The sequence below is a fragment of the Amblyomma maculatum genome, chromosome 1 (genome assembly GCF_055883805.1).
Source record: "Amblyomma maculatum isolate TAMU_Amacu chromosome 1, ASM5588380v1, whole genome shotgun sequence".
Lineage (NCBI taxonomy): Eukaryota > Metazoa > Arthropoda > Arachnida > Ixodida > Ixodidae > Amblyomma > Amblyomma maculatum.
This window is the reverse complement of record NC_139344.1, coordinates 62564220-62588400: the sequence shown is the minus strand read 5'-3', so window position 1 is coordinate 62588400 and position 24181 is coordinate 62564220. Positions and strand designations below refer to the sequence as shown.

Here is a 24181-nt window from a genome sequence, read left to right as displayed (position 1 = left end):
CAGGCGCATCCACTGGCACCGCAGACACTTGCGGTAACATCGAAGTTGACGCCGATCGGCACGGTCCAGCCGCGGCGTCCACCAACGAAGCTGACATCGACGATGTCGGTCCAGCCGCGTCCATCGGCAAAACTGTGGTCGATGATTTCAATCCAGCCGCATCCGCCGACGGCCCTGCAGCCTGCAGCAACACCGAAGCTGTAGTTCTCGATGTGGCACTCTTCTTATTCCACGCGCGTCTCTTTTTGCCGACTGCTTTTCGCGTGCTTGCTTTCAAGCGCGCATCCCGCGCCATCGAGACACGCGGAACAGACACCAGGCAGGCAAATACACACGAAAACAATAACTTTGAAGCTAAGAGGAGCGAGTTAATAGTCAAAATATTTACAGGGACGATGAGAAAAAAGGCAGAACGAGAAATGCTAGGAAACAAAGAGGAGCGCAAAAAATCACGTGCCAGCGGGCGAAAGCAGACGACGAAGAGTCGGCAACGCGGTCGCGGGAGGCGAGGCATGCGTCACGGCCAATCAGAGAGCTGCGCCTCGGAGAGCACTCGCTTTACCCAATCAGCGGCTGTTTCGCGACGATTCACCCCTTGCGGACGGATGCCTAAAGCTCCGCTGCGCTAAAACCTACAGCGTGTTGAGAGACGCCAGGAGAGAGAGCGGGAAACGAGCTTTCAAACGAGACCAAGATGGCGCCTATCGGTTCGCGCCGCGCGGAGTTACGGCGGCTTGAAAATGGTGCAAATTTTCGCGTTTGGCATTCGATTTCGACTCACCGACGTTTCTAAATTGCCGTTTTTTTTTAATACTTTGAGTAGGAATTGAGCTATAATATTTTGTAGAGGCATAGTCGGGACATTGAAGACTTCAAAACAGCAATTTTTGAAAATTGCCATTTTTAACCATTTTTCGCGATTTTAAGACCCGCGTCCCCCCTTAAAGGCCCACTGTCCACCCTCCGGTCGAAAATATTTTCTTCCCCGGTGACTGTGAGACTTCGCCCCTGGAACGCAAGGCCGCAAAATATTTTTGAAAAGAGTAACTAATAACGCAGTTACAGCCACCGCAATCACCCGATTCTATCCTGCCTCTCTCCTTCCGTTCCCTCGCAAAGGTTTTTCACTCTCCTGCCCGAGGTCGTCTAGCCTCCGCAATACAAATTCCCCTTCCTCCTCCGCGTTTGGCGGGAGGTGGGGCGTGGCTCTCCGCGAGCGCGAAAAAAAAAACGGTCGAGGGAGCGCGCGCCGCTGGATTCAGTCTGGCCGTGGCGAGGGAAAAGCGCGCTGCGAGCGGTAGACACCCATCCTTCTCCCGTCAGTCAGCAAGACGGACCAATGGACGTCGTTCGCGGTACGTACGTCATTATCGGGGCCCGTCGGGCCAGCGCAGGAAAAGGTGAAGCTGGCTTCTCAAAGGAGAGCATGAGGGAGCTTTGAATTGTATTTTCGATGCTTTGCAGCGCGCGTGTCGCTGTAGAATTTTGCACAGACTATCTCCGGTACCTGATCGAAACACTGGGCTCCTTTTCTTAAAAGGGCCTTCCCTGGACAGTGGCCCTTTAAGGGTCCAGTTGCAGCTGACGCTGGGTCCATACTGTTCGTAGTACTAGTAGTTGCAGAAGAGCGTACAGAACACCTAAAACAGTGCACTCTGGCCAGGGGATCGGCCTTTTTCACAAGGATGCTCCGCGCCTGCACGCTTCTTTTTCTGCAGCTCCACTGGTTGAGAACAAACTGCCAGCTTCAACTGCGAATATGCAGTTTATGTTAGATGCACGCAACACTTGTCACTTTCGCAGGCGCAGTTGGCGCCTCATGGAACCGGATCACGGCTGCATCTCCCAAGTGCATTTGTTTTCACACAATATCAGACGAATTTTCCTCACTCCCCCAGAGGCCGCCACATCTCGTGAAAAAGGTGGTTTTTATGAATTTATATCGGCTGCAATCGTACCATCAATATTCTACTGTACTTTTGATGCAAGGTGATTGCAGTGCTTCACTCCACTCCACTTCACTTTTTTTTTTTTTAGAAGTAGAATTTTCAAGGTCCCCTTGTTTATATCAAATTCAGCTTGCTATACTATAATTCCTGCCTTTTTCGCATCGTCATACTTTATTGAAGCAGACGTAGAGTGAACATAGAGGTTTTCTTTATACTTCATCTCACAAGGTGTTTGAAGCACTGGAAAGGCAGAGGCTTTCAGGATCACACACACTACAATAGGCAACTGTGCTCCTACGTGCCTCTCGCCCCCCAAATTGGTGGGGATGACAATAGGAGCACAATTCTCTATTATAGTGTGCAGGGACGAGAGACACTTAGGAGCACAATTGCGAAAGCTCGTCTGCCTTTCGTAGTGCTGCAGATACCTTGAGATGAAGTATAGCTTCTTCAAGCACAAAAATCTTTATTTATTAAATTATGGTAAGATCCATTCGTTAAGGAGCGTTAAGAGTGAATTTTAATGCACCAGCAAAGGCTTGAGCCTGTAGGCAAGTTGGTTGTGCTGGCATACTTGCCTGAAAACAAAGAAAAGGAAGTCTCTCTATTCTAAAAAATATATCATCACTTGGCTTGGGACCTGTGGAGAGCTTTCTTCATTGCAGCTTTCCTCAAATGCCAACCCATGTCTCTCAAACTACCTGAGTTTGGGAAATAATTGAAATAAGTGGTTGGAAAAAAAATATATCAAGGGAGCATTGGGGTATTATCGTGCGTTTGTAACTGGACCCGGCTACCGAAACAAAAGTGCGTTAATTGACACATCAATTATTTTATGAGCCATTATAGCTCCAACAAAAGAACGAAAGGGCAGATATTGCTCCCAGGATTTTGTACACCTTTATAATAGTGTTCTCGGCGCATGATAGCCTTAGTCGCTTATGCATCCCAAAACCTAATGCATTACAGCAGAACCCTTTAGTAGTAGCAGAACCCTGTCCTCTTGGTTCTTAGGTGTCACATGTTGGTGCAGTGCTTGCATGTTACTGATTGTTCGGAGCTAGTAATATTAATCATAATTAATGTTGTAGATTTCACTCTACCAATCTTGCTCCTTTCTTCTACTTTTATTGTCTACATTATCACAAGAATATTGCAGAAGTTATGCTGATGTGTTTCTTTGGCATATTATGAACAGCTCTAGGTTGACTTTTATTTGCTTTTTCATTAGAGTGCAGGAATAAAAGTAGATGCAATATCAGTAACCTGAAGAGTGGGCCGTGAGTTATGAATTTCACTTTGCAAGTATTCCTCAAAGGAATGCTTGATCTTCAGTCATTTGCGGCATCATACATAGCATTTGCCACAGAGAAAAAAGGGTAATTGCTTTTGGTAGCGCTGAATTGTTGGAAGCACCCAATTTCCTGCTTTGTGTGAATTTCTTCATGCACTACATTCTTGAAACTTTGCCTCGCACCAACCTCTCCCACTTCTTAAATTTTCGAAAGTTCGCAGATTGTCCAATCAAATGAGAGGATTGTAGCCAGCTCAGTGTGTGTTGCCGAGTTCTTAACGGAAAAAATGAAGAAGTCGGTCATTAGTCAGTCACCTTGTCCTTCTATGCAAGCTTTTTGTTTTCGCTCTTTGATCGTTTATACTTTTTGCACTGCCCCCTATCATCATCATCATCCTTATTATCGGCCTTACATGACCACTGCAGTAAAAAAGCCTCTTCCAAAACCTTTAAATTAACCCTGTCTTGCACCAGCTGTGGCTACCTTATTCCTTCAGAGTTCCTGATTTTACCCACACACCTAACCTTCCGCCACCTTCTGCTGCACTTGTCTTCTCTTGGAAGTCAGTCCCTTACTATTAGTGACCGTCACTTACCTTGCCTTCGCAGTCCCTACGCTGCCCTAGTCCATTTTGTCTGCTTGATTCAGGCTGAAATGTTATTACATTGGCATTTGTTCTCTGATCCATTCTATGGTCTTCCTGCTCTTAAATGCTACACCTATAATCTGAGATCTAATTCCATAGCTTGGATTGTTGTCCTCAGTTCAAGCTAAGCCTTATGAGCTTATAAGTCTACTTGGCTCGCAAGTGGCATGGACAAGAAGTGTCCGCAGCAAGCGGAAAAAAAATTTTGTCGGGCCTCGCTCGCATCACAGTCATAGCAGCTATGACACCAGTCATTTTTGGGTACTCCTGCCCTCCAAAATAGGCTGGAATTTTTGTCTGCGGCCCGAGTTGCAGATGAGGTTTCGAAACAGAAACTTCTCTACTCATATCATTTCATTGTGGATCAACTAATTGACCTTTTGATTAAACTACAACAAAAAATTTCAAGGAGTTCCCTGACATACTGTGCAGAAAGTGTGCTCCAAACTTGGAAGCTCAGATATCAGATAACTGGATAGCACGGAATTGGTAACATTTAGTTCACAAGGGCTAACAGTGGTGCGCTCAAGGCACTGGGTTGTATATTCTTTGTTCAGGTTATGGGACGCTTATCGATGGGCCCGGTGCACTTAAATTCATTGCATTCAAAGCACACCATCTGATGTGCACATGGGAAAGGACAATGTGCACGCTTTATTCCATCAAAGTACTGCATCACAGAAGCTTTGCCTATTGTCTGCTAATGAACCCCCTGAATTGTGAAGGAAAAATCATTTGCGACAGGCCATTGTGTTGCCTGTCATAATTTCAGCTATCGTTATTGCCCAGTATGTAGGCCATGACGGTTCAAGTAGAATTCGTACATGTGAACAACTTCTTGAAAATTTGCTTCAGTTAGCTGCCAGAAGTTACAGCTTCATGTTCGCGCACAATTTTAGTGGGGATGATTTGAGGTGGCTGTGCTTTTAACCGGATTGTTTTGCTTATTTAGTGTGTATGAAGAGATTTTAAGCTATACTTTACAGTGTATACTGGTATTTGCAGCTTAGTTTGTAAAGTGGCCACTTGTGAGTGCTGAGTGCAGGACACCATCAAAAGACATTTGGAGCTGCCAATGTAATTTGCCTCTATTTCTGTATGCATTTTTCAACTTAACTTATTTGTACACGCTGCAGCCTCGATGAGGCTATTGCGGAGTGGGCTTTGAGTAAATTTATGCCGCAGCTGTGTCATATTGATGCGTGATAATTTTTTTTGCCTAAAAGGTGAGTAATTGCTTTTCTTTGCTTCACTTATTTAACCACCCACCTTGATGGAGCACAGTCAGAACTGTGATGTCTGTTTTGGCGAGTGTGCAGGGAGTCAGAGTGGCTGTTTGGCTGTAAGGAGGGCCGTCGCCATCTAACAGCATCTTGCCAAGCTGAGCGCCTGGTTGTGGTTCACTTGTGCCGTGACCAGACCTACTCCGGAATGGAAGAAGTCAAGAACGAGGTATCCCAGAACATAATGGAGCTAGCACCACCTTCCCATGTGCTGGGAATGCAGGTTGGCACTGTTCATTCTCTCTTTCTTTTTCTTTAGATCCCCGTCTTCCACTGTTATTTTCTTTTTTTTTTTTCTGTTGTGTGGTGCCAGTTCATATTTATGGGAGCATCATAATTTCCTCGGCACTGGTGATGAAAAGATATGAGTGAAACTATATATATATTTGCAGATTTGTACAGCAATATCTCGTTAATTTGCCTGCCAAAGGACTAGAAAAGTGATTGCATTATCTGATAGCTTGAAGTACCAAATGGCCCTAGGAAAGTGCCAAAAACCATTTGCATCGCAGTAATTTTATCTACTGTCTCGGTCATTGTTGTCTATACATTTGAGATGAAAACTAAGAAAACATAATTTGGGGGCTTATTCGCATACTTTGCTTTGTATACACTGCGCTTCCACAGCCCATTTCGCAGTGCGATGCAGTACCAGGGGTGGTGGTTCTTCATTGACGGCCACGTCACGTTTAAAGGATGGTTCACTGCACCGATTGTGCGGCGAAGTGCAGTGCGTTTCATTTACAAAACTTGACAGTTCACATTACTGGGGAGATATGAGGAAGTGTGTGGATGTAAGAGAGAAACATGCATGGAGGGGGGAACGGCATGACACTATCCCAAAATAAGAGACCGATGACGTGTAACACAGTGTCTGAAACAGCGAAACTGGCTGATGCATGCGCCCGATGACAGCAGCGAGATGGCATGAATTTTAAAGAAACGAAATTGGACTTTGCTGCTGGGCTCTATTGTGGCAATAGGGGACTACCAATTGTCATGGTGCCTGCCATGGCATGCATACTTGAGGTGCATGGGCACCACTTCTTCATGCAGTTAGCTTCGGAGAGCACTTTTTGGATGACCGCTGACTTCCCAGGTCATATCTTGACACATCCCCCCTGCCCGCATCCCGCCCCATCCAAATTAACTGGTGCGAGCCCACCCATGTCCGAATTAACGAGCGTCTGATGCAATGGACTAACATGGACATGGCCGAGACCCGCTCCTTGTTCAAATTATCCGAATCTCCTAATTGAGGGGGGTCGAATGAATCAGCGTTTACTGTACTTGTGTGTGCATGCATGTGTCATATTGATTACTTATCTGAAAATAATGTTTCACTGAGCGCAGTACTGAAAGTCATTATACAATAGAACCTCGGTGATATGAAACGCACGGGGTCGCGAAAAAATTGGCATCATCCGAACATTCGTATCATCAAAAACGAACGAAAGTAAGTATGCAGAAACATAAGAAAGGCAGTCTCACATATCTGTTTACGTCCGAGAAGTTTTATTACAGTCACGCGGTCATAGCTCGCCACTCGCAGTGCACACAGCACGACAGTCTATCGCGACGCATGGGCCACGTGCCTCTACGGACTTCTCGCAGCGGGTAAAGCACGACAAGAGATAGCGACATGCCAGTCGCGTGACTCCGCAGACTGCTCACGATGTGTACAGCGCAATTAGCGGTCACGAAATCTACGATGTGCGGCCAGTGCACGCCTGCCGCGTGCGCCGCCGACTACAGGCCGTTTCACATGATGCGATTCTTGCCGCAGCAGAGTGCGATTTCAGCCGCACAACGACAGAAGGGCATGCTGCTTCCATCGCAGAGCGGCTACGACAGACTTCCATCGAGTTGGTCGCACGCCACACCGTTGCAGCATTCGTTGCGAACGAGGCTGCTGCCAGCCAATGGAATTGAGCCTGATGTGATTTTTGCACGTAGTTGCATACGAAACGAAAAAGTTAAAAATGTCGTTTTTGCATAAAGTGCTTTACGTTCTGATAAAGGAACCTAAATTAGATACAACATTTAATCTTGGGCATGTTCTACCTTTATTATTGGTAAAATATGATGGTGCCACCGCTCATGCCGCACCGACAGAAACCGCTGGCACCGCAAGCATGCTGATGCGACTGCCGCTGCAACGACATGCGACTGGACAGAAATTTTTCGCTCGTGTCGCATCATGTGCTCGCGGCCGCGCGCCGCTGCAAACCTTTCATGGCGTGGAAAACGATTGCGATGCCGCCGATGTGCTGTCCACCCGCCTCCGCATACTTCTTGCGGTGCATACAGCATGAATGGGGATGGCGACATGCGGGCCGCGCGGCACCAAAAACTGCTCGCGGATCGCGATCGCGGAGCCAGCAATGTCTGGAGCCAGCGCACTGGCCGCGTACGTCATTGCCAGATACGGCGGTTGCGACGGGTGTGATTTGTGGGGCACGCGCCACTGAAAGCTTTTCGTGGCGTGAGGCCGACAGAAAATTGCGACGTCAGCGAGGTGTGGACCACGCGTCACTGCAAACTGCTCGCGATGCATGTATAGACCTCCTTCATGTTTGCAAACAAACAAGACGATCGAGGTGGCGCTGCTCTCGTCAGCGATCCCACGGTAGGCAAAAAGCACGACCGCGGCCGCGGCACTGTGGCTAAGCTTGCCAAGGCCGTGTTATTGTGATCTGTAGGCGCCTTCTTGGCAGACGAAATGACCATGTGCTAGTATTTCGTGAGCCTCAGCGGTGAAGACAAATACGATACATTGAAACGTACACGTCGTGCAGTGTACGCACCCGCACGCCGTACCGATGGAGACTGGGTTCAAGGCGCCCAAGAGTAGCGTTGCTGCCAGCCAGAGAAAATGACCGACGTTGACATCTATTCGCTGTTTTCTCCCAGAAAATTAGGCGCGGTACGTATAGAGAATTACAAAGCTTCGGATGCTTACAACTACTTTGAGTCGAGTAAGCTGACGGTGATTTTTCTCGCCATAAATATCGCGCGCAAACCGCGTACGAAATAGTGCGCTCGAAGCATCATTGCGTTATCGGATGATTCTTCACACCGAGCGGCAAATGAGCGTTCTTGATAAGCACGAAGCACCTCGCTAGCGTCGAGTGGCTGTATGGTTATCTGCTCTGTTCGTGGGCGGCTGTTGTCGTTAATGCTAGCAATTTTATCCCGGGTAGTTAAAGCTTCCATTACCATTACGAGCTGCAGCGGCCGCTGTGGTTCCGTGGGTTCCGGCAAAATCGTCCCAGGAAAAAATGGTCCCGGAAAAAATGGCCCCAGATAAAACGTCCCCAAACAGATGGAATCAAACGTACTGCAAAGTCGAGCTTTCGCCTTGCCTGGTGCTTGGCTTATCAGCGCTGAATAGCGCTCATTCTAATCAACTTTTACTGTTCCTATCTTACACCTGCGTTTGTGATTTTAGCTTGAACATTATTTATATCTTGAACCCCGCCGTTTTATTTTTTTTTTTTTTCACGTTTTGTAGTTCTGTTTACTAAAGGCGTAGACTGAGTTTCCTCATGTCTATAGCCGCAGTAATGTATGCTACAGTGATTCTTTCTACCCGTCCGCTTGAAATTTGCAAAACTTGGTATTGATGCCATGCGTTTACAAAAAAAAAAAAAATCATTATGGCGCCGAAATTTGTGCGGTCGAGGACAAGCACGTCTCTCGAATGTGTAATATTACCCGGGTGATTAGACCTATAATAAAGAGAGATATTTCCCAGCTTGGAAACTGACAACTTATGCACTGCATAATACTCGCCGGATGTTATATAGTGGTGGGGTCCTTTTTTTTTTTTTTTTCGCAATGCTTTCTCGCCAAGCCTTCTCCAGTTCCTGTAAATGTGTAAAGCACCCAGATGGCCCAGTGCCCCGACAATGGTTATATCTATTCTAAAAAAAAAGGGCATCCAATAAGATGTTCAGTTTTTTGCGAAGTGAGTTCCGGGCAGATTTTCAGTCAATTTCTTCGGTGACATTTTTTCCTAGGAGCCGCTTCCTGAGGGGACCTTTCTGCACGTTTTTTCTGGGGCCGTATATTCCACGGACCTTCTTTTTCGGGGCTGTATTTTCTGGGACCTCTTTTCTGGGGTCGTTTTTACTTTCACCCGTGGTTCCGTAGTTAAGGCGGCCCAGTTCGGTTTCGGCCACTGTGGCCGCGTTAATGTAGGATAAGCCCTCCCAACTCGCATTCACAATCAACCGCTGTGAATACAAATAAAAGCACTCAGCATAAATAAAAAAATGCAGCTCCAACCCAATTGATTAGTAGCTGCCAACTTGAAGTAGGAATGTTCATCAGGAAGTAGATTAAAATAATTTGACGTGAACGTGGCCAAGGTTATGCAACATATATATACCACGGATCGAGGAGTGCAACACTCATCTCTCGCGTAGCAGCTCACTGCGCATACATACAATTACCAAAGTAAAAAAAAAAAAAAAAAAAAGGGGGGGGGGGGGGGGGGGGGCTTGAGGAACAGTTTACATAGGTAAAACATCTATGCATGCTCCAACAAAGAAACAGGCCTACGCATTATAACATATATATGACGGCCTCGTCTACATATGTTACCTGCGCACCCGCACCCGCACCCGCACCGGCACTAAAACAGTACCAAGATCCCATCACGCGTCGTAAGAAGGCCAAACCCGAGTTATTCGCGACCTTTAATCCGGTAGACCGCTCTGGCGTAAAGGTGAATAAGCTCCAGCTTAGCCGTGACGAAGTGTTTGCCGCATATTCGATGAGCAGGCATCGGTAGCCAGCCTTGGCGTTTCACCGCGGCGGCCCACCACAGTTTACGGCGACCATTGTAGGGCAAGAAACCTGTGCAAGCTTACTAAACTTCTTCTAGTGTGCCTTTCAGCACATGTCATAGCGACGCGATAAGTCGGCATGGTGCTCTGCATTTCCCGGCAGCAGCAAGCCATCGCGTAATCACGGTAGGCAAAGCGACAGAAGTGTTGTTTTGCCTACCAGGAGAAAGTCACTAACGACGACAGCGCCACCGCATTTTCGTGACGTAGCCGTAGTGAAGGAGGTCTATACAGCGCGGCTGGCAATCGCGTAGTCAACAATGTGCAGGCAGTGCTAGTGCTCAAGGTTGCGGTCGCAGTTTGCGCGTTCGTATCATCCGTAGTGGCGCGGGAGAGTGTTCGGACCATCTGAAATTTGGCCCATTGTACACAGTGCACTCTGGCCTGGGAATTTCGCGAATTCGCATCACCGAGATTTTACTGTATTTTGTGATTGTGTGGGTGTAAAGTGACGAGCACCAAATTTTGTGTACATTTTGTAGTTAAGTGGTATCGAGCTGTTATAGAAAGCTGTGTGTATGACTTATTACTGTTGTTTCATTCCATGATGTAAGTAGAGCATCATTCATGGTCTGGTGCGAGAAGTACAGCTAGATAGATCACTACCATATTATTGCCATATTTCTTTATATTGACTTTGTTTATTAGTGCATTTTAAACGTTTTGGTCGAGAGAAGGCTACTTACTTATTGTCAGTTTTGTGCCTCTTGTTTGAATTTGAAACTTCTTGGTTAACATTGGCAAGCCTTTGTACCTGCATGGCTGTTTTGTGGAATATCCTGTGCTAAATAATCTACCATTTAGGGAAAGAAAGAGCTTCTGCTACTTGGCTCTGGTTCTTTTTCTGTTTTTACTTTAGTGAGCCCTAATAATGTTTCTACATTCATTTGTGTGCTTTTCAGTGTCCATTTCTTGACCTTTAATGCCCTTATCATTGCCACGTGAAGATTGCGGTAGCCTGTCATTCATATTTGCTTGTAGCAAGGACTTGAAAGGGTGGCAGGGGGAGGTCATTATGTAGTTCTAGAGCTGAGTACTTAGCATGACATTTAACACTTTCCTGTCTGCGGGAAAAGGGGTGGTTTTTTTGGGTAGTGTCATTAATATCTTTTTTTTTTAACAGAATTTGCTTGGTACATATCAAATTGTAGGTTAGGAATTCCCCTTCACAATGGTATTAGTGGCAATCAACATATGTGTTGAGTAAGTGATAAAAAAAATATCAGAAAAATTGTAGTTAAAGAAGAACGCACAAAACCATCAAAGTTTCTTGACTCAAATAAAATATTAAAAAATTCAAAATATGCATTTTTTACAGCAGGGACCAATGCAACATTACAGCAAATTCTAGCTTTTTGTGTACAATATTTGCTGAGTTGGGCAAGAAAACAGTAGTCAAGGTCGACCCCTGGCTGTCCTCTAGCGGAAAACACGACTCCCTGCACTGCCGGTGGCAAGTAATACTGCCAAAAAGACATTGTCACCCTGCGGATAACAGTTGTGGCCTTCAGAACAGTGATCTCTTCCATCAGCGCACAGCAAAAACGAAACTTCTCAGGGGCCAAAACGAAACTTATCGGGGCATGGCTGTTGATGTTCCGGGTCGGTTTGACGTAGTTTCGCTGTCAGTGCTAAAGCCTGAAGAGCTAAATTCGTCCCCTGAGTCATCACCACTGCTGTTCGTATCCAAATACGAGCTCTCCGATGCGTCAACTTCCACTGAGACGCACCGTTTCAGCACAGCAGGAGCGCCCGACGGCGACGCCATGATGTAAGCAAGGAGCGCCGATCACCTAACTTTGCAGACCATCTGGACGGGCGTGTCATGGTGGAAAAAATAAAACCAAAAGCAAGACAGAAAGAAGGGTTCCTCTATTTCCCACTGGATGACTCCACTTGTCAAGGAGCACTTCGAAAGCGGGAAAATTCGAATTGAGAAACCATATATAGCGGGCTATCGATGGGAATAGGCGTGGACAGGAAAGTGTTAAGAGCATGAAATATGCATTCTAGTTACTCTGCATGTATGGTGTGTGTTATAAATACAGAGTGAAGCGTTGCAGGAACCTTGCTTGTTCTGTAGAAATAGAACTAATGCGTGGCTTACGGAGGCCTTCTGTTGCAAGTTTTTGTTTTGCAACTATATAGTCGATTCTGGATATATCGAACAGCGATATATCAAATTGCCAGCGCTGTACAACCGCTTGACGAGGTAAGGTCGAATCTGATTGCAAGTGGCCTTCGGTCTAGCTTGCTTGTTTTCAATGCGACTTTGTTGTGCGACGAAGCCAGCCTTGCTGACTGAACACTTGCAGCGGTTCTTGTGTAGCCTGATTCGCTGCTAGAGGAGATGAATTTAACTGTACCCTATTTTAACTGGGCTAGTATTGTGTTTGTAGTGCACCAGTAACAAGGTTGTGCTTCTTATGATCAGCAGCTTTTCCTAAAGTACTGTCCTCAGCAGCTTTATCAGTGTATCGAATTATTTCACGATTCCTTTCGAGTTCGATGTATGCGGGATTGTCTGTAGTGAGTAATAAAATAGATGGTGTTAGCTATCCAGGCTTTCAGGTGCAAGAAAAAGTTATAAAGTTGTTGGTGGTATGAGCAGGAAGCTAAGCATATTACCCCAGAAAGTCAACTTTATTTCTTTAGAAAGTCACTGCAATCTCTCTATGCAGTGAAACAGAAAAAAAAAGAAGGCCAGTTAAGGTATGGCGTGATATATTTAATTCATTGAGAACGTGTCAGGAATCTAAGCCAGGTGCCTGTTTTAGCTCTTGTTGCTTTTTGCATTAGACAAGCAGTGTGTATAAAGATACATCTGGTGACAGCTTTTCATGACAATGAAAGCAAAGCTACAGGGGCAAGAGTCTGTAGTTGTGTCATTCCACAAAATATTTCCGCCGTGTGATGGTGCGCCTGGTTGTTTGGAATGTTGCACTGTTCGCGGACTGTCACTGGTGCAGTTAGCACCATCTGTAAAGGCTCCTTGCAACTAGGCACGCCAAGGAAATTTGTTTTAAGAAAACTGTGTTTTCCTCGACTTTCAGCATTGAAAGCTGGCAGTTATGCTAAAGAGATGCCTTAAATAATGCATATTTAGAGTACACTAGGCTTAAAAAAAGAAAAAAAAAAACGCTATTAACTGCATGTGGCAATTATTTTCCACTGTAGGAGGAAAGAGCTTCCTGGAAGTCCCTGGTCGGATCTTTTAGCCTGGAAAATGTTCCAGTTTTAAACCGGAGAAATGAACTCACTTGGGCTTGAATTAATCATGCTATATGTGTCCAAATATACGCTATATGAAAACAGTAAAAAGATATGGTATTATCACTAATAAAGCATTTACAGCACTTTACTTGATGCGAAATGAAGACAGAGCATGGAACCAGCTCAAGTTGTCCTACTTGAAAATTGCATTCTTTTTTTTTTGTTCACCATTTCAACTTTCTCACTGTGTCCCAATTTTTGTTTCCATCTTGCTCAGAGTGATTGGAAGGTGCTCAGCAGGGTAATCTGTGAAAGTTCACTTTAACCAAAGGACATGTGACAGTGCTCATCTGAAGTGAATTCTTTTTACTTTGAAGGTCCTGGTAAACAAGGCAGGGGTCTCACATTGTCCATCTTATCCGAGAATTTATTTTGCTTGAGTTTAACTGAGAGTCTACTGTGTATAGCTGGCAGGCAGTTCTAGGTGGGCGTAATAAGAATGGTCAATCTGCTGTTGCCTTGGCTCGTACCGATGTATGTAGACATGTGTCTCAGTTACTCTAATATCTCTGGATTAGGAAGTTTTGCTGATTCTTACTCCCTAATTGGATCATTAATTACAAACCAAAAAAGTGTTCCTACTTGCATGAGACAATGTCCAGCAGTACTGAGCTTTGTCTTTGTTCAATGTATTCAGTCTTTTTGTATGTCCTTAGATGTGAAGGTGTTTATTTTCAACAGTCTGTAGATGAAAATAAAGTGAAGTTTTTATTTTTCTGTTGCAATGCTAGGTGCCATTTCTGTCAGCAGGCAAGGATGTAGGCCAACGGGAGGTTCGGCATCGAGGCAAGAGTGCATTAAGTGGAGAGTATGTCATCGAAGATGTTACTATGGATGATGGAGATGGTGTGAGACGCCTGATATTTCTTGACAAGCCTCATGTCATCCAGACAGAAGCAAAGCTTAAGCAAGGTAAGCACGTGTATTGAACCCACTCTGTACAGTCTAACTTCGTTATAACGAAGTAGTGTGCGGAGCGAAAATTTGTTTGTTATATCCGATATTCGTAATAAAGGTGCGGCCCAAATTCCTGTAGATAAGTGTGCTAATAAAACGAAACAAAATGCGCACTAATTTAGAAAACATAAAAATGCAAAAATGCTCAATTTTCTCATTAAAAGCTTGGTATAAACATGAAATCTTGCTTTTCGTTCAGTGTTGAAGAGCAAAAATGGATGTCAAGAATAAATGTTGATTCTGCACACAATTTTTCGCAACGGAGCCAACGGACTTAGAAAGTGCAGCGCACACGCACGGGTTGGTCGCAGTAGCAGAGGCACGGCAGGGGCTCACAGCATGACGAGATAATGGTGATGACATGCCAGTCACACGCCTGTCAACTGTTGCATGGCCAGACTCGGGCGGCAGCGGCGACGTGCGAGTCCGGCCATGGTCGTTCATGACCTCCGAGATCACCTTGCGCGGAGGTGTGATTCGGAGGCCATCGGCCGTTGGCGCTAGTTTTTGTCGCTGCCGCTAGATGGTGCGGCACACGAATGCGCGGGTGATTTAAACACTCTTCGGTGGCTCTGCTCGAGTCTGGCCATGGCCGCGCGTGGGATTGTGACCTCGGAGGCCATAAACCATTGGCAGTAGTTTTTGTTGCCGCTGCTAGATGATATGGCACGTGAAAGCGTGGACGATTTAAGCACACTCCTATGGTGGCGATTCGATCGATTAAAAAATTGCGTTTCTTGATGTTTTTTCTGGCGCCTTTACGCATGTTCTGCTGTTTAATGCAAAAGAACTGCTTCATTATAACCAATCTAGCGTCAAATTTCGAATTTTTCGTTTCATTATACAGAAAAAAACTTCCATAGAAATAAAGCATAGACCAACCAAACTTTTATTTTAGTTCGTTTTTATCCAATATTTCCCTGTCTTCGTGTTTGATATAGCGAGGTTTGACTGTGGTACCCAAGGAGAGTTTCTGTGGAAAGGTATCTCTGTCAAGGGACTCTTGGAACACTGTGCACCCGACAGCTAACAAGTGAAGATCAAAGCTGCTTTTTGGGTGCACAGGCCACATGTCTGTTTATGGAACTTCGGTTTGATTTTTTCATGCTGAAGCTGTAGGTAGGCATCATTGCTACAGTCAAACTGGCTTGTCGCCACCAGTGAATATGCCTTTCAAACTTTAGTGTTCAGGTGGATTGGCTCGGATAGGTGTATAGCAATTCCTGCTTATTTTTGTCACTCGAGGAAACAACCCTTGTTCCTCTCCCTCTCTTTATGTGGCCGCGCCAGAAATGCAGCTTACAAAGTAGCCAGTGCTCTGATAACACTGAAAATGGCCACTGCTAATGTCACATGGAGAATGTTTATGCAGAATTGCAGCAAGGGGCATGCATTGCGGCACAGTAGCACAGAACTGCTCCTCCATTCAAGGCATGGTCCCTAGCATGATGTACAGGCTGCACAGACAGTATCGACAGAGTTCAGATGCATACCATAGGGCGTGACATAGCAGAACCATGACCTTGGTCGAAATGCAAGCTGATATTGTTGCCTGTGGACAGAACATGGTGGAAGACGAGTTATACCACGACCTCTCAGTTATATGAATGTCGGTTAAATGAATATTTCAGGATAACAGACTTAAATATATCTGCCTGTTTTCTGATTCATTCTATGCAGAAATGTTTCACTTAATTTTGAAATTAAGAACTGAGTGCTGAGGGCTTTTTTTTTTTCTTTGTTTTCCTTTCTTTCTTTTCTTTTTTTTTCTAGGTTATTCTAGGACATCTAGGTTATTCTGACAATTTTTTTGGGTCCCGCCAAGTCCAGAAAATTGATAGCCGCTGTGCAGTTCGTTTCACCAAAGTTTGTCGCAGATCTTTAAGAATTGTAATTTTGAGTTAGAAGAGCACTTTGGATTAGTGTTACCAGTTGTTGTGTGTGGAAGTGTACAACCAACAGGTGTTAACTAATAGGAAATACGTAGTTACGAATGGGAATGGCAAGGGGGGGGCACATTACAGGTGCACCGCATGCCTCGTATTCGGTCTAATGCTGTCACCTGCTGCTCAGTTTCGCTTTCATCTGAGTGCGGCCCCGAAATTCTTCGCACTGCAGTGGCAACAAAATTGGCATTCTTGAAGATCTAAAAATTGGCATCAATGTTAGCTATGGCTAGGGACAAACCTCTCAATAAATAAAAACCCTGACAGTTAGTAGTAAAACGTTAACTATTTAATATAAGTTAACCAGTCTGCTTATTAATTCTTTTGGTACTAGAGTAAAAAGGCTGTTTTTCATAGGTTTCTGACCAACATTTTACTGCACATTTTGTGTGAGAAAAAAATAGGTAAAAAGCATTTTAATCACGGAAATAGGATGCACATTCAAAAAACTTTTAACGCAAATACTCCGTGCAAATATAGAAAAAAATTTGTAAAGCATGAAAATATTTTAATGGGAATAAAAAATTTCAATTTACAGGATAATAACTCTAACAAATTTGTAAGACAAATTCTAGAACATATAAAATGTTTTAAATCTTTCTCAGAACTTTCCAGCTAAATCCTGAAATTATAACGCAAATGCGTTTTGAGGTATAAAGTTTTTCCCTCATACTACCTCTAACAGGCGAATTTCAGCCTTCGATTGGAAAAGAATTTTTCTCACTGACAAAAAAAGCAACTTAAAAGCACAATCTTTTTTTACTGAAGTAAAGATTACATAAAAGCATTTGACTCGGTAAAAACCTCGGCGGTGATGCAGGCATTGCGATGAGCTGTACGTGAAAGTCCTAGATGATATATATACTGGCTGCACAGCAACCATATTTCTGCATAAAGAAAGTAACAAAATTCCCATAAAGAAAGGTGTTAGACAAGGAGGCACGATCTCCCCAGTACTATTCACAGCTTGCTTAGAGGAAGTATTCAGAGACTTGGAATGGGGGCAGTTAGGGATAAGGGTAGATGGAGAATACCTCAGCAATCTGCGATTTGCTGATGACATTGCCTTGCCAAGTAACTCTGGGGATGAACTGCAAATAATGATTGATGACCTAGATAGGAGAAGTAGAAAGGTAGTAGAAAGGTTGCGGATCGCAGATCACGGTGTACTAAATCTCTGTATTGTTGCCTCTGGCATACGTGCAGCGGCAGACATGATGGTGATTTTGGGACGACCCCTTCGTCAAAAAATAGTTTGTTCTGATGGTTTTGGTCTTGCTTTTATTTTTTAATTTTCATCTGATCTTCATGTCAGCCTGTGGTGACACTGGTGTCTGTCGTGTGTCACCCACCTAGCCTAACTCAGCTGGACACTGCTTCAGACATCGCTTGACGTGTCTATTGTCTTCATTTCCGGAAAGAAGATGCCTTGCCACTCTAACACTGACTTACGTCTGCCTTGCTTACTTCCATATCTGTGGTTCTTTCGTTGTCACAGTGAGTCAACGCATGCAGTAGTACTCGCATACTCTCAGTTAGTGCATAAGCCACCATTTCTGAGGACGCTCCATCACCACTGTGTCACACTGTGAACGCTCCCATAGGAACTGCTGTGTGTTTATCTAAGCTGAAAAATTGCTGCCACGCAGTGTCTGTCTCAAAACCAGACAACTTTATGTTGTGCAGATCCTGGAAAAATAAATTTGCTATGATGTGGATAGTTTGACAGTTTTTCAGTCTTGAAGTCTCAATATACAAGGATTCACTGTATGCTATTGTGACTTTTATCTATGGCTTTTCTTTTCTTTCTCTCTTCAGTGAAGTGCAAAGGAAAAAAGAAGGCTAAAGTGTGGCAGATTGTTGCAGAGAACCTCCTCTGCGAGTACTACAAGTATATGGTAGCTGGGATTGCCTTCATAATGCCCAAAGGAACAGGTGAGAGAAATTGCTGATGTGGACATATATTTCTGCAGTGCTGGGTTTTGCTATTGCTAGCGTCTGTGCGTGTTCTATGCTGTGAAATGCAGATGGGCCAGCTAGCGCACTGATGGTTGGATTGGGTGGAGGAACACTTCCACTTTTCCTGATTACCAAGTTTCCTGAGGTAGGTGGATTGCGGTGAGTTTTTGTTAACTTGTCCCACAGTATTTTTCTGGTTAACCAGAACAGTTAGTAAGAAGAGTTGGCTGGTATACATGCATGCACCCCGTAAGATCAGTTGCCTTTGTTTACAAATTGAACTTGCATATCTTGAAATCACAATAATAATCATCAGCCAGACTACACTCGCTGCAGGGAAAATTCCTCTCCCTTATCTCTCTATTTGACTAATTAACCCTACCCTATGCCAGCTGCGTCTAAGTGATCCCCTCAAACTTAATCTCATCTGCCCACCTAATTTTTTGCTGGCCCTGCTGCACTTGCCTTCCTTCGGAATCTAATTTGGTACCCTTAGCGGCCATCGGTTATCACGTCTTCACACTGCATGTCTTTCCCATGCCCATTTCTTCTTAATGGGAGACATGGCACTTTGGGCCCGAAAATCGGTCAAAAACCCCGATTTTCAATCTTTTCATTTTTGGATTCCTGGCATAATTCTTCCCCTTTGAGCAAATTTTCATTTAAATCTGATGCGTAATTGCGCAGTAATGTCGATTTAAAGAAGCGTACTTTCCAAAAGCGCCCTTTAAATTGAGGACAGACAGAGCTAATTTCGACAGTGCGCCGCGCAAAAACGAAAAGCCGCACCTATGCCATCTTGGTCTTGTTTGAAAGCTCGTGCGTCCGGCTTCCCATCCTCTCTCGGCCAGCCACCATGTGCCAGCAGCAGTAAAATAAAACAAGCGCAAAATTTTCTTCAACGCGCATTCTTATTGGTCGGTAAATGCATGTGACCTGAATGGCACCATCTGGTAGGATTAGGCCCTTTGCTCTGGCATGAGAGCTGCACATTTCGCCATTTTGAGCGAGTCCTCGCTGACGCTACGGCACGGAACGCAACTATGCCCGGGGGACCGAAGAAGCACCATTCGGTGTATCTTTTCGGCCGGAGACGAAGAAAAACGAAGAGGAAAGTAGGGAATCGTCTTCTTTTCCGTCTGAAGTCAGCGACCGACGAGGAGCAAGGGCAGACGAACAGCCGCCCGATAGCCGCGAAGAAGCAAACAATGCTTCGCTGGACGATGCATCACTGAACAGTGCACCCATCACTTCTGCGGATCGTCAGCAGCACGATAGCCGCGGAAAAACAGAAAATGCTTCGCTGAACGATGCTTCGCTAGACAGTGCACCCAATGACAACGCACTTGCGGACGCCAGACTCTCCGACCAACGCACGAACGGGCAACCGCCCGGCTGCCGTGGAGAACCAGACAACGTCTCGCTGGAAGTTGCATCGCCGAACAGCGCACCCAACGCGTCTGCAGTTTCCGGCCAAGTGAAAATTGACTCAAAAAATGTCACCGACAGCGACGTGAAGGAGGCAAGCACGTGTGAAAAGGCTTCGCTCGAGCGGCTTGGGCCAATGGCAGCAACGACGCGAAAGATGGAGCTATTCACGGAACTGAGCGGCGCGACAGCATCGGTCACAGACGAACGTAAGGCAGCATTTACTGCCGTCGACATGCGTGCGGTAAACTCCCTCCTTGGAGCTTTGCGCTGCCAGACTTGTCAAGGACGCGTGGAGATGGTGAGAGGAGACCGCGAATACGACCTCGCGGTGAAACTGATGCTGATCTGCGAGCGGTGCAGTGAGATAGTGACTGAGTGGTGTTCGCGACAGGTACAGGGTGAAAAGAAATGCAACCCGTTTGAAATTATTATCCTTGCCGGGCACGCGATGCTCGCAACAAGTAATGGCCAGACAGCCATGCACGACATTTTCTCAGCGATGGGCCTGTCTGGCCGAGGTTTCCACAACAAGACGTTTCAGCGGCATTTAAAAAAAACTTTGAACCCCAGTGCGACGAATGCAGCTGAGGCTGTTATGGTGCAGTGAGCAGAAAAAGCGGTTGCAGTCTATGAAAACTTGTGTTTTGGACACAAAGGGAACATTGCTGTGTGCTTTGATGGCACCTGGATGACGCAGGGCGATTCTTTGCATATAGGAGTAAGTGCAGTGGCGGAGCTATTTACTGGCTACATCCTGGACTGCGTTGTGCTTTCAAACTTTTGTTAGGGCTGTGAAATTGGACCCAAACCTGACTCTGATGAATATGCTGGGTGGAGGAAATCCCATCAGTGCCAGAAGAACACTGATTGCAAGTCTGGCGAAATGGAAGTTGAGGCTGGATTGATCTTGTTCCAGTGGTCTTTAGAAGGCAACAAAGTAAAATACACAACCATGCTGTGTGACGGTGACAGCCGCACTTTTAATGCTATCAAGGATACAAAGGTGTACGGCTTCGTGGATGTAGAGAAAGAAGACTGCATCAATCATGTACAAAAACGTATGGGTGCAGTGGTTCGAAACCTGCTCCAGAAGCACAAAACTGAAGGCATGCGGGGACTTGGCGGGAACGGGAGGCTCACAGCAGACCTCATCAGCAAGCTGAGTGCCTATTATGGTCGAGTACTCAAGTCTCACTGTGGTGATGTTGACGCCATGCAGAGAGCGGTAATGGTAACTTACCACCATGTCACGTCAATTGAAAGCTGCTGTGACCACAGCCTGTGCCCAAGTGGCAAGGATTCTTGGTGCCGTCATAATGCGGCAACAGCAAAAGGTGAGCCACAACCAAGGCACAAGTATAACTTGCCAGCGGATGTGGCAAAGGCACTTTTGCCTGTGTACGAGCGCCTAGCAGATGGAAAGCTGCTGGTGAGATGCAAGCGAGGGAGAACCCAAAACTCCAATGAATCGTTTCACTCTGTCATCTGGAGTATGATTTCAAAAGAGCAGCTTTTCTCCCTTTTTGCTGTGGAGGCAGCCGTTGCAGAAGCAGTGCTACGCTTCAATACTGAAAATGAATATGCAGCAACAGCCATTCTTCAAGAAATGAATGTGAATATAACAGACTCCGGCTCAAAAAGAGCCAAAGAAAAAGATGTGCGTTACACCACTGCTTCCAGGAAGAAACGGGAATTATCACTGGGCCTCCAGATGATGGCAAAAAAGAAGCACCAGTGTGGGATGCACCCAGATTATTCCCCAGGTGCATTCTAGTGATTTGAGGAGCTTTTGTTGCCATAAAGGCACTTGAAATCGTTGTTTTTCTTCGTTTTCTCAAAACTACAATTTTGACAAACTAACAGCTTTGGAGTGAACATATATTTGCTTGTAGTTGTGCTAGCGTAGTAATTTTTGTTCTCCTGAAAACAGGAACTCTTACTCTCTGTAGTAAGGCTAATTTCACTGCACATATTGGTCAGTAACATTTTTAAAAAAGATACTTTGTATAAGGCAGGTGCGGGAACTTTTGTTGCAATGGGTTTGGCAGCCCCTAGCTTTAGACCTAATTGGCCTAAGAGGCTCATTCTTGTTTTACTGCATTCCTTAGATGTTAAACATTACTTTAGTATGCCAAATTTTATCATGGCATAAATTGTTTGGAAAATTATCCAACTCCAGATGAGAAACATAAAATTGTAAATATTTTGAGAACTATTTGTTATATAGAAAAAATAAATGCAGATTTAGAATCAGCGCATAAAACTTTATGAAACACCAAAGTTTCATAGCAATCGATCCGCAAATAAAAAGAATTGTCCAAAGAGGGGTGTCCCCCCTTAATTTCGACTAGAATGTCAGTAAACTCGCATTTCTTCCCTGACCTTCTCTTCATGCTTCTTGTCTCTTAATTTTACACCTATCATTTGCTCTTGCATAGCTCTTTGCGTTGTTCTCAATTTAAGCTGAACCCTTTTCGTTAGCCTCCATGTTTCTGCCCCATAGGTGAGTACTGTTAAGATGCAGCTGTTATATACTTTTTTCTTGAGAGATACGGGTAAGCTGCCAATCACGATCTGAGAGTACTTGCCAAGTGCACTCCATTCCAATCTGATACTTTGTAATCTGGCTCTGTGGTCACTACGTGTCTCAAGTCTGTTAATGTATAAGCATTGTATGGCTGTGGCGTAGGCGGATTTAGCGGGGACATGACCTTCTCAGTGCTGTAATAGACGAACTAGTCGGTATATCAGGAAAAGAATGTTACCATCGGATAGAGCGTCAAGGAGAGGTTTGCAAGTGACAGAATGGCAGATGTGGGTTAATTAGTTGAATACTTTGAGCCAATTAAATCAATCGGACGTCAAAATTGTCGGGAGGGCTAATGTCGACGTCCAAAGGGGGTCGCGTGGTGCTCGACTTCTGGCGACGTAGGCCTCACTTCCACTGGCAGGAAATTTGAAATGTTTGAATGTGAACGAGCGGGAAAGGGCATCATTTGCGCACACAAATGGTTGGGAATTGTTAGAAAGTGTGTAAATAGAGGTAATCAACCAACTGCAGTCTGAAAAATTCCGAGAGCTCTGCAGAATCTGCAGTGGAGAAATGCGAAAGCGTGAGCGTTGTTGGTGCACACGGTACATCGCGTGCCCCTAGTCAAATGCAACCAGCATTCCATTGAATGCATCAAAGTTAACTGGCATTCTATAATTGGTTTGCAGGAAAGGAAAGGTGCAATAGCTCTCTTTCGCGGAATCCCGCTGACACAGCTCGCGGACAACACAGCAACGCTCAGGCTTATGCATTTCTCCAGTTGTTCTCGAACTGTTTTACCACTCCTAGCACTTTGTTACTTATCGTAAAATCTTGTTTATTTCCGAGGCTGTTGAACATTACTTTAGCCGCATTGTTTATTTAATGTAGTGGTGACGTGGAGGTACAGCATCCACTTTGCATGAAAGAGGACCGTGGTTGGAACCTCAGTGCCGTGGAATTTTCCACCAGATAAAGAAATTTGAGCGCCAATGAAATTGCATAGCCAGTTCTGGGGTGGGGCCTGATCGCAATGCAAACTGCTGAGAATGCACTCCTTCACCAGGATGGATTTGGCCACTCTGGTGTAGTAATTTGCCGCCACTTCTTGCATGAGTGTACCAATTAACCTCTGGTCTTTAGTGCCCAAAGGCTGTAGAGGAAATGAAATTTGGATTAGTAAAAAAAATTAGAGAGAGAAAGTACCCAATCCCAATGAAATCAGTTGGGGGCTGTTGAGAATTTTATATGGCCTAATCTGCAGTATATATATTTTCTTTCATTCTCCCAGCTTTTTTGATTAATAATAGCTAATTAGCTATTGAATTTTGAGCTTGAGTAACAAAGTGTCAATTCACAAGTTGTAGATCGTTTTGACTGTCTTATATGTTTGCATTTGATCTTGCCACGATTGGCCTGTGCCATCCACTATCACAAAACTCTTGAATTGCGCTGTGATAACAGCAAACACCTTTGAAATGAACAATGCTAAAAACCAGTGATGTGGTTGCGGTGGGTCACTGCATGCGTTTGAGGTGGTGGACTAATATTCGGGTGGGCGCACTCATGTGAATCAACTGTTGGAACAAACTTTTTTTTTTTTTTTTTTCCCCGCCTAGTGAACTGCTCCCGCAAAGTGGTGTCAACTTTTCTTAAGGAGAAGTGGCTTGATTACATGGTAACCATGTAATTTGAATGTGCCCAGTCGATTTAGAGTGAACTTTATTTGTTTTTGTTTTTTTTCTCTCTCTCTTTCTCATTGCCGTGTGGCATTGAAGATTTAAGAAATTAGGGGTTTACAGCATAGAAGGGCATCTTAGTGGCGGTGTTTTCTTGGTGACTGCTCTCGAAACTGTGTTGTTCATATTAACACGAAAGTGTTAAGGGTTGTGTTCTCCAGAAAATCTGGTGCCGGCATTGTCAACTTCGTGAGCAAAACGTCGCGAGCACGCCTCTGGCGGGGGTGGTAGTTGGCAAGTGACGGGTTCATGACACTGGTTAATTGGGGGGTTGTGTGAAATCACAAGACCTCATGACACGCCCGAATTGGCAGCTGCTT

At 45.0% G+C, this 24181-nt stretch overlaps 1 protein-coding gene across 1 annotated transcript in view; it reads left to right on the top strand.

Moving 5' to 3' along the window:
- Window positions 1–24181, top strand: part of LOC146202572 (eEF1A lysine and N-terminal methyltransferase-like) — an 81166-nt gene that overhangs the window by 15889 nt on the left and 41096 nt on the right. Inside the window, exons 7-10 of the mRNA XM_084588231.1 lie at window positions 5210–5396; window positions 14031–14211; window positions 18021–18137; window positions 18230–18306. Coding sequence (XP_084444357.1) covers window positions 5210–5396; window positions 14031–14211; window positions 18021–18137; window positions 18230–18306 — 562 coding nt within the window. The remainder of the gene's footprint in view (window positions 1–5209; window positions 5397–14030; window positions 14212–18020; window positions 18138–18229; window positions 18307–24181) is intronic.